At 41.6% G+C, this 10,029-nt stretch overlaps 1 protein-coding gene across 1 annotated transcript; it reads right to left on the reverse strand.

The window, feature by feature from the left end:
* Nucleotides 1-8,511: 8,511 nt before the first annotated feature.
* Nucleotides 8,512-9,518, reverse strand: LOC119819446 (3-hydroxyacyl-CoA dehydrogenase type-2-like). The gene has a single exon (XM_038337658.1). The coding sequence runs from the start codon at nucleotides 9,501-9,503 to the stop codon at nucleotides 8,628-8,630; it is 876 nt and encodes a 291-aa protein (XP_038193586.1). The 5' UTR covers nucleotides 9,504-9,518; the 3' UTR covers nucleotides 8,512-8,627.
* Between the last annotated feature and the right edge of the window lie 511 nt (nucleotides 9,519-10,029).

The following is a 10,029-nucleotide window of genomic DNA, read 5'->3' on the forward strand; positions in this document are numbered from 1 at the left end:
TAGCTCTGATTATTTCTGTGCCTCATGGGGCTGTGAAACTACTGGGGATACATATTGGAATCCCTCTTCTTCCTGGGATTATATTCAAGTAAAGAGAAAAGATCCAGCCCAAAAACTATCTGCTCAATGTGTATCTGACAGCCAATCTAGGGGCTGTTGTAACCCCTTGGTAATTTCCTTTACAGAAGCAGGAAAAAAATTTGACTGGGCCAGCTCTAGAGGGGTAGAATGGGGGCTCCGTCTCTATAAGGCCGGAAGGGATTTTGGGGTGACTTAAAGTTACTAAGAACGGTCCCCCAATCCTCCGTTACCGCAGTAGGCCCCAATAAGGCATTACATTCTCTGGCTAGTGGGCAACCTAGTCGTCCATCTCACAAACAACCCCCAACCAATGGTTCCTCTGTAACAGCCCCTCCTTTTCAACCCACCTTACCCCAAGGACTTCCCTCTTCTGCTGATCTTATTCTATCTATGGTCAATGCTTCTATAACTGCTTTACATGCCATTAATAATTCCCTATATGAGGAATGCTGGGTTTGCTTTTCACCAAAGCCCTCTTTTTATGAAGGTGTGGCTGCCTTTGGCTCCCCCCATCTAACTAATGATACAAAGCATTTAAGGTGGCATCCTGTCGACGGTGAAGGTATTACGATAGGCCAGGTCTCTGGCATAGGACTATGCCTTAGGGGACCAGCTTTACGCTTTCCCCAACCATTGCAGTATACCTGCAATCAGACATTTATTGTTAATATCTCTTTTTCTTATATTTCTGCACCTGAAGAATTTTATTTTGCTTGTGCCTCGGGCCTCACCACTTATATAATTACCAATAACTTTTTGATCAATAGAGATTATTGTGTGCTTGTGCGGCTGGTGCCTCGTCTGACGATACATGAGTCAGAGGATCTCCTCCACTTTTGGGAACAGGGCACTACTATGCCCCGAAACAAGAGAGAACCTATTACAGCCATCACTTTAGCTATTATTTTGGGATTAGGAGCCACAGGTGCAGGAACAGGGATAGCCTCTCTTATCACCTCCCAACAGCAATATGCCCAACTCAGTTTGGCGGTGGACAGAGACATCCAGGAATTACAAAAGGGCCTGGAGAACCTAAAGGACTCATTAGTCTCTCTGTCAGAGGTGGTTCTGCAGAATAGACGAGGCCTTGATCTTGTTTTTCTTAAAGAAGGGGGACTTTGTGTCGCCCTTAAAGAAGAATGTTGCTTTTATTCAGATAAAACAGGCCTAGTACAGGATAGCATACAAAAGGTAAAAAACAGTTTAGAAGAAAGAAAAAGAAACAGAGAAAAACAGGAATCTTGGTATCAAAACTGGTTTTCTACCTCCCCCTGGTTATCCACACTCTTGCCCAGTTTGTTGGGCCCTCTTTTGGGACTATTATTGCTTTTATCCTTTGGCCCATGGGCCTTTTCAAAACTAACCCGCTTTATTAAGACCCAGGTTGACGAAACAACAAAAGATTCCGTTGCTGTTCATTATCATCGCCTAAATACTCGTGGCTCCACGGAGGACCTCAGAACTTCGGAGACAGAACGACCTGCAGCTGCTCTTCAATTTTCTACCCTTGTTACAGACCCCAAACCCGTTAGACCTTGGAATCCCTGAAAAAAAATTTTTGGCAAGCAGCACTCGTAATCTTATATTGGAGTAGGCACTTAGGAAGGAGTTTATACCATAGGTCAGACTAAAAGGTGAATACTGGGTTTGGAAGGTGCCCTTTCTTCTTGTCCAGAAATGGAGTCATTGGTGTCCAAATTACATCTTTTATACCTTTTGTTTTAGAAGCTCCTCGCAGTCTTTTCATTAATATCCACGCAGAGGCCCAATGACGGGAATATTGTGGAGCCCTCCCCTGAACAGCACATCATACAGAGGCCGTACAGGCCGGCTCAACATGGCATGATGTCAGGGGATGAGGATTGCCCTCCACATAGCCTAAGACAGGGACCCTGCAGTCAAAGACCTGCTTACTTTGGTCTTGCTAGATACCTTTTTGAGGAGCTTCAAGGACGGGCATCTGATGGCGGGACCGCCCCCAACCTAAGACAGGGCCCTGGGAACCCTATGACGGGTAATGGGGAGAAAAACCTGGTCCCCACTCGACCTAAGACAAAAACCTGGTCCCCACTCGACCTAAGACAAGAGCCCTCATCACAGGCCATCATTAAGGGCCAAAAAATAATACTACCCATAAGACACCCCTCTGTTCCCAGGAGAGGATAGGAGACTCCACTCGAGAGAAGGGTCCTCCTTGCCCCAGTCCCTTCTCCTATAGGTCTGACTATGTGGTTAGATTCTGACCAGTGCTCTCCACTTATTAGCTGCCTTCCTTAATAAAAGGAAGGGGGATTTGTCAGGGACCATTTTCCTAAGGATAGATTTGTCAGGGAACATCGTCCTGACAGGGATAGCAGAGGTCATTGTCCTAAGGATGTTTACAGAGAACCCACCCCTCATCCCACTATCTTGAGAGCTATCCGTTAACGGAACCCACCCTTTACTCCAATGCTAATGGATCACATCTGTTAAGGGAACCCACCCCTTACTCCAATGTTAATGAATCACATGCTTTGGCTTACACCAGGTGCTGGCTGATGACCTTCAGTTACCCCGGCAGAGTTCCTGCCTACCTACCTCCACCCCATTCAAGGGTATATAAGCTGTAACTTTCACCCCAATAAACGGAGACCTTGACAATAGAATCTTGCTTGGTCTCCTTCCTCTTTTACAGCTCATGTCTTGCAGGTTAGCGCCCCTTCAGAGGACCCTGAATAGCTGACCCTGCCAAGCGGGGGTTACATTTGGTTATAGTTTTCTTAAGTTTATCTCAATCTGTGGGTGTTGGTAAATTCACATTGACATTTAGAAGCATATAAGAACCTTCATAAAGAGACAAAAAATTCATAACATTTATATTATTTGTGATTATTATAAGAGTGGCAGCATTTTGTCAGAACTAGAATAGTAGTTTATCAGATTTTATTAATTACTGTCAAAATTAAGAACCTTTGGAGTCCCAATGTAACAGCAGAATAGCAATGGGAAAAAATCTGGAATATATTTCTTGCTTATATACCTTAAATCACTTTTGTATCATTACTTAAAACTTCTTATCTTCAAACCTTAATAACTTGCTTTTATCTTTCTCAATAACTTGCATTTTACATACTCTAAGTTATATTCTTTCTTCCCAAAACATTTTTTATTTAAGCCTTCATATATCCCCCCTACCTTAAACCTATACATTAACATCTCATAAAAATTTCCCACAAATTTAAACCTTCATGTCTTATTTAAGCTTCCTTAATTTTGACCTTAATATATGTTGTCATAACTTTAGACCAAAATTAGACCCATATACCTTGTATAATTTATTTTCCTTGACCCACATATCATAACTGAAGCTTTTATGTTATCAGACCTTACATAAATTTGTGCTTATATATCTTAAAATATCTTTTTATTTTTATATTATTTTTATCCTTATAGTTTAAGTTTACATTATATACCTTTTTTATCCAACTATGTCAGGCAACATAAGTGATTGGTCAATGAAGTTGTCATTGTAGATTGATTTCTCTTAGACAAAAGAGTAATAAGAAGTTATTTTGAACCTGTTTGGTGAGTTTGTTTATTTTTTTGGAATTTGGTTACAATGAAAATTGCTTTTAGCCATTACATTAGCCATAAAAACTGAGGTCAGTAGCTTAATTTTTACTTAGGAAGAAAGCTGAGAAGGCAGCTGAAGTCTCTGGAAGTTGTTTTTTATTTAAAGTTACATTCATTCAACATTCATTCAACAAATTATACTTTGAAACATAATCTTAATGGTCCATGTATCAATTAAAATAAAAGAAACACAAAAGTGTACATTGTTTGAACAGAGCCTTGGCAACAAACAAGATACATGGCAGTTTTTTCTGTATTGGGAAACTTAAACATTTTTAATAACTAGGGGGGCACATGAGGAATTATTTATATTACTTAGCATACTTAATCACTTTCCACTACTAATTATCTTGAATAGCTAACAATTTAAGTAAATTTATTTTTTATAGTTCATAATTTAAGTTAGTTGCCTTTGTAAACTTACAACTTTATGTTTGATCCCTGTTAGATTTTGAGAGCTTTTAGGGAGGCAAGGAAGTTAAAGTAGGGAGCTGAATGGAAATATTAGGAAGCAGAGAAGGTAATTGTATTGGTAACAAGAGTTTCCATCCAGGAGTCTCCAAACAGACTGACAGAATTGTCAGATAGAAATCTACCAAATCACAGAGGAAAGACTTCCCTCTCCATTTAATGGAGACCAGGTAGGGGCTAAAGGTAGCTTTCTGACATACCATTGTGATTATTCTAGTAGAAATAAATAAAACAGGGACCTTCATAGTGACACACACCTAAGGAAAATGAAAGAAATAAGTAAGTAGAATTATCCCAAGTGTTGGGATTAAGATAAGGGTGGGTGAATCACCTTTTAGAATTTAACAGGAAAGTATCTTAAAAGAAGGTCACCAAATAACTGCTCCATGGGCAGGGACAGACATGCCTCAGAGTCCTGAACTACGATGCTTAAGACTCCGCCTTATGTTATAAGAGGAACAGATGATATATTATAAAGTGGAGGCCAATCTTAATTATGACATTTTGCAGCTTTTTCTCTAAATCAGAGGCATCATGAAGATGTAAAAGCTCCTTAGAGGCGTCATCAGATGTTTCCAAATCATTGTTTAACAGGACAATTAAATCTCCATGCTTTAGTAAAGGAGGCTTAGGAGGGGATTCTACAGAAACAGGTATTAACACTTACATATCTCTTAAAAGGAGAAATTTTTTAGAAACATTGTCAGGGAGATCTGTCACTGTTTGTGTAGGCAGAGTTTGCTGAATAGATCCCTACAAAGAAACCACTTGAATAAACACATTTTCAGGACCATGTTTAGTTTAGCAATAGTTTATATCTTTTTGATTGCCTTTTTCAACTTATAAGTCTTTATTTTCATGGTCTGGAAACCAAGAACTGGTCTTTTTAGCAAAAAAAAAACTGACAAAATTTGTTCTTGAACATTAATATTATTTTCTTGCTTCATTTCTTCCTTCCTTTCCTTCTCTTTCTTTTTCTCCTCCCTCCCTCCCTCCCTCCTTCCCTCCCTCCCTCCCTCCCTCCCTCCCTCCTTCCCTTGCTTCCCATCCTTCCTTCTGTTCCTTCCTTCTATTCCTTCCTTCATCCTTCCTTCCTTCCTTCCTTCCTTCCTTCCTTCCTTCCTTCCTTCCTTCCTTCCCTCTTCTTTCTCTCTCTCTCTCTCTCTCTCTCTCTCTCTCTCTCTCTCTCTCTCTCTCTCTCTCCCTCTCTCCTTATGGGGACACTTTTAAGAATATCAATATATATTTGTCTCTCATAGGAGTTACTCTGTCTCAGTTTTATACTTATTACTTCTCACTCTTCTTACACAGCCTTTTCCTATACCGAGGAGTCTGCAGCACTCTTAGTGAGGTCCTAGCTATGGCTATGATTAGGGGGTTGTTTCTTCTCCTTTGAAAATACCTAGGAAATGCCTCTGTCTTGAACAATATCCAAGAAGATCTGCTAGACACTCTTCTTGCTTATACTTTTAATATCCTAGGTGTCAGTGCCTGGAGGCCCAACCTCCAGCAGCCCAAGGCATGAAAGGAACTCACAGTATAGGTGGGTATTAGACAATTTTATCTGTGAGGGTGTAACTTAATTCTCTGGGGCAGGCAAGGGGGACAAAACAACTCTCTTAGACCAGTGAAAAAGTATCTCAATAACTTGAGGGTATGTTGCATTATATCTATAATGAGTCTTTTTCTTTTTATTTAGACTCATTATGGTCCATAGTTTTTAAATGTTTTATATCTATAAAGAATCTTCCTTTAAGTCTTTGTGGCCAATGAATTACATATATTTCTATACTTTTAATCCCACTCTAGTTCCTGGTCTATTCCTTATCCAGGGACCCTGTAAAACACATTAGATGAAGTCCCACCTTACAGGCAGTAAATTATTTCTGCAGTTACATGATCTGGTTACCAGTTGCTGGGAGCCATCCCTGATGGTGGACAGTTCCCAGCGGAGGATGTAAGGAGTTGGTGAGGAAGGAAGTGAGTCAGGCCATGATGGTTGAGAGAATCTTGTATTCTGACAGACTGGATACCAGAGTGCTTCTTTACTGATACAGAGTTTAGTAAGTAGGCATATATACATGTTGCCTCAAAGCATAGATCACATCATTTCTTTTGTTTTGTGGACGTGTGTTTCAGTTCTTTTGCTCACCTTTTAGTCATCACTAATAAACGATGACAGAATGGAGTTATCATTTCCAGTCTTTTTCCTCAGATTTTGACAACATTATATCAGATACCTCAGTTATCATTTTTACTCATTAACCCCACGACAAAAATGTTAAGAACCTAGAGGTGCTGTGGGAGCTCCTTCTTCTCCTTTAGCCAATAGCCTTTAAGATACCAGCGCACTGGGGCATGGTCTCTTATACTTTATAAAGGAGTGGGAACCTTACTGTACCTCTCTTGCTTTCAGCTCCTGTTCTGGTTGCTAGACTCTCTGTTTCCTGTTTGCTCTGAGAGGACTGTTGCTTTGGATGGTGATCTGTAATATTTCCCCTTAAATATATAACCCTTTTTATTATCCATAATTTTTAACTGCTGTGGGATTATTTTGCAGCTTCATCTGGTTCCCAGCATCTGGATTTAGAACCCCTGGCTCTACTGCCCTTGGCCAGCCCTGCTCAGTGCAAGCCCTCCCTCAGCTGGCCTCAGCCTGTGCATGGAGCCAGCAGTTTAATATAGAATCTTACACAGTGGCTCGTCTATGGATCAGCCACAGTTTTTTTTTTTCTCTCTTCACAACTCGGATTGGCTTCAAGTACCCATGCACCCTGCCATTTGCCTCCCACCAGGATTCACTGTAGACATTTCAGTGAGTCGCAGGCTTCCCTCATCTGAGCCAGCTGTTCTGCAGCATTCTAACAATTTGTTTGCATTTGCCTATTCCATTGCTCTAGACATCCTCAGAGCACACAGTCTGTGATTTGTCTTTTAGCGTTCTGCTCTAAAATCAGATTTCAGACAGGCCACAGGAGATTCCATGTGCACCACTGCACCCTGCTTGATTAGTTTACTAGGTGGTCCATGGCACCTACTGGGAGGTTATGGTTATTTCACCTAATCCAGCTAATTGAACCTCAGGTAAGATCTAATATCCTAAATATAGAGCATATGTTGCTAACTAAAAAAAGACAATATGTCAGACAATCTAACAATCCAAGGTTTCAATAGCCTCTTTTCTTATACCATGAGTGAGGTTTTATAAGACTCATATGATGTCCTTTCTACATCACTATTGTTTCTGGGATTAGTCTTCCACTCAATATTTTTTCTTTAAAAAATTGTTTGACAATGGGGCTAGGAATGAGGCACCTTTAGAAATGGTACATTTTTTTCAGACTGAAACAACTTCTCAGGAAAGAGGTTGGAAATCTGAAGAAGGGTAAAGCCAACTTAATTGAAAATACTCAGTCAACTGAGATGCTTTTCGATATAGTACAGACTCATAGCAATTTGTTTAAAGGAAGATTCAAAACTCTAGAGAAGGAAAGACCTGATTTGGCAAATAAAACCCAATCAATGACAGTGGATGCTGAAACATTATTTGAGAGAATTTACACTGATGAATATCTTAATTGTACTCTGGCATAACAGACTGATTGAAAGAATGTCTCTCCAGGAAGGTAATGTGCATGCTATAAAGATTATGTCCAAGGAGGAGACATTATCTCTACTGGACAGTTTTCATACCTTGGAATCCTAAATGAGGGCATTAGAGCAGAACACTGGAGAGGGGATCCAGACATTACAAAAGGCAGTGGTAAACAGTTTTGAAAAGATAGAGATAATGATCAAATTTGGTGACCAGAAACAAAAGGTGAAAAGGCAAAATTTAACCTTGTCCATACATAAAATTCTCCAGTATAGCTTCCCCAGAGTTCTGCCTGCCTTTCCAGTAATAACATCAGAAAAAGTATCTGGCTCCATGTACCTAAGCTTGTCAAGGAGCCCATACACATGACTGATCTAAAAGAAATTAAACAAGCAGTAGTAGTTTAGAGACTACATTCATCTTTTGTTAAGGAAATGGTCAAAACATGGGCTTTCAGTAGCAAAGCCATGCCTCAAGATTGGGCTCAGTTAATCTCAGCAGTACTAGAAAGTGGACCACAATTGCTTTAGACGTGCTTTTTAAAAGAGGAAGCAAGAATTTTAGAGCAACAAGAAAAAGCAAAAGGACTTGAGATTTCCCTAGATCAAATTCTAGGTGAAGGAATTTACTCTGATCCTCAGGATCAAGCTCTTTATATGATGACCACACCTTGTCCTATGTACCATAGCAGCTTTAAAGGCTTGGGACAGGACTCAGGACCTAGGAAGGAGAGTTGAATCATATCTTTTTTTTTTTTTTAAATTTGAGAATTTATTAGGCACAGAGGGTGACTGGAGCAGAGTTACAAAATGGCTGTTAGGTTTCCTTCACGCTGAAAAGAAGCTGGTGTTTTTCCTGTCTTCACCCTTTAAGGCTGCATTCGAATGGCCCCATCCAATTGGATGACCTCTCCGTTCAAGAATGGGTTCTCGATTATGGTTTGTACCATCTGAGCGTATTCATCACGGTCACCTAGTCGATTGGGAAAGGGCACCTGACTGGCCAAGAAGTTGCGCACTTTCTCTGGAAGGGTAGTGAGCAGTGGGGTGGCAAACAAACTTGGAGCAATAGTCATCACACGGATGCCTATGGGAGCCAGATCCAGAGCAATGGGCAGTGTCATGCCTACTATGCCCCCTTTAGATGCAGAGTATGCAGCTTGTCCAACCTGGCCTTCAAAGGCAGCCACACTGGCAGTATTAATGATAACTCCACATTGGCCTCCCTGGTGTGGTTCATTCTGGCCCATCTCCCCAGCAACCAGGCGGATCACATTGAAAGTGCCTAAGAGATTCACATTGAGAACCCGCTGGAAGTCCTCCAAGGTATGGACCTGGTTCTTCTTTTGGTTGTATGTCTTAATGGCCACTGAAATTCCTGCACAGTTGACAGCCACATCTATGTGACCAAACTTTTCTTTCGTCATAGTCATAGCTGCTTGTACGTCCTTCTCAGAGGTCACTTTGGCTGGGGCAAACACGCAGCTCTCTCCCAACTTCTTGGCTTGGGGCTCACCCCACGAGTTAGGTAGGTCCAGAAGCATAGCTGTGGCCCCTTGTCCCACCAGTCTTTTGGCCGTAGCCAGGCCAAGGCCCGATGCTCCTCCAATTATTTCAGCGACCAGGCCTGAGCCCAACCGCCACAAAATTAGGCCCGGATAAGCAGGATCCTTTACTCCCGATCTCTCCTCTCTAGCTCCTGACAGCGCAGTCCTAACCCCGCTCTCTAGCTGTCCATTTGACATGCAGCCAGCTCCACCAGAGGAAGACAGGACGAAGACAGAGACTGAGTCCCTTTCTCAATAAAGTTTTCAAGTGTAAGCGAAACCGATTCCTATTTGCCAGGTTCTACCAGGTCCAAACAGGTGCTGCTGAGAGCAAAGTCACAGAGGAGACCTTTGTTCCTGGCTTTGATGCCCAGAGAGCCCACTGCAAATTGGTCCTCATCCAGAGACTGCTGTTAAAAACTCAAGGCTCTGGTCATTCTAGAAGAGAAGTGAGCCCATCCATGCTGTAGAGTTCATGTTCATTGCCATTGTCCTTGGTTTCTCAGTCCTCTTCCACCGTCAGCCACATTCAGAGAGTCCGGTTTGGTCCCCTGTTCCATCAGTCCCTTTCCAACTGGACTTGGTGGTCTCCCATTAGATCTGTCCCACCGTCTCAATGAGTAAACGCACTCCTCACGGTCCTGACTTCCTTGCTCATGATCTCCCTCCTTTTGCTCCTCATCAGGACCTTGGGAGCTCAGTCCGGTGCTCCTATGTGGGGTTC

The sequence above is a fragment of the Arvicola amphibius genome, chromosome 7 (genome assembly GCF_903992535.2).
Source record: "Arvicola amphibius chromosome 7, mArvAmp1.2, whole genome shotgun sequence".
Taxonomy (NCBI): domain Eukaryota; kingdom Metazoa; phylum Chordata; class Mammalia; order Rodentia; family Cricetidae; genus Arvicola; species Arvicola amphibius.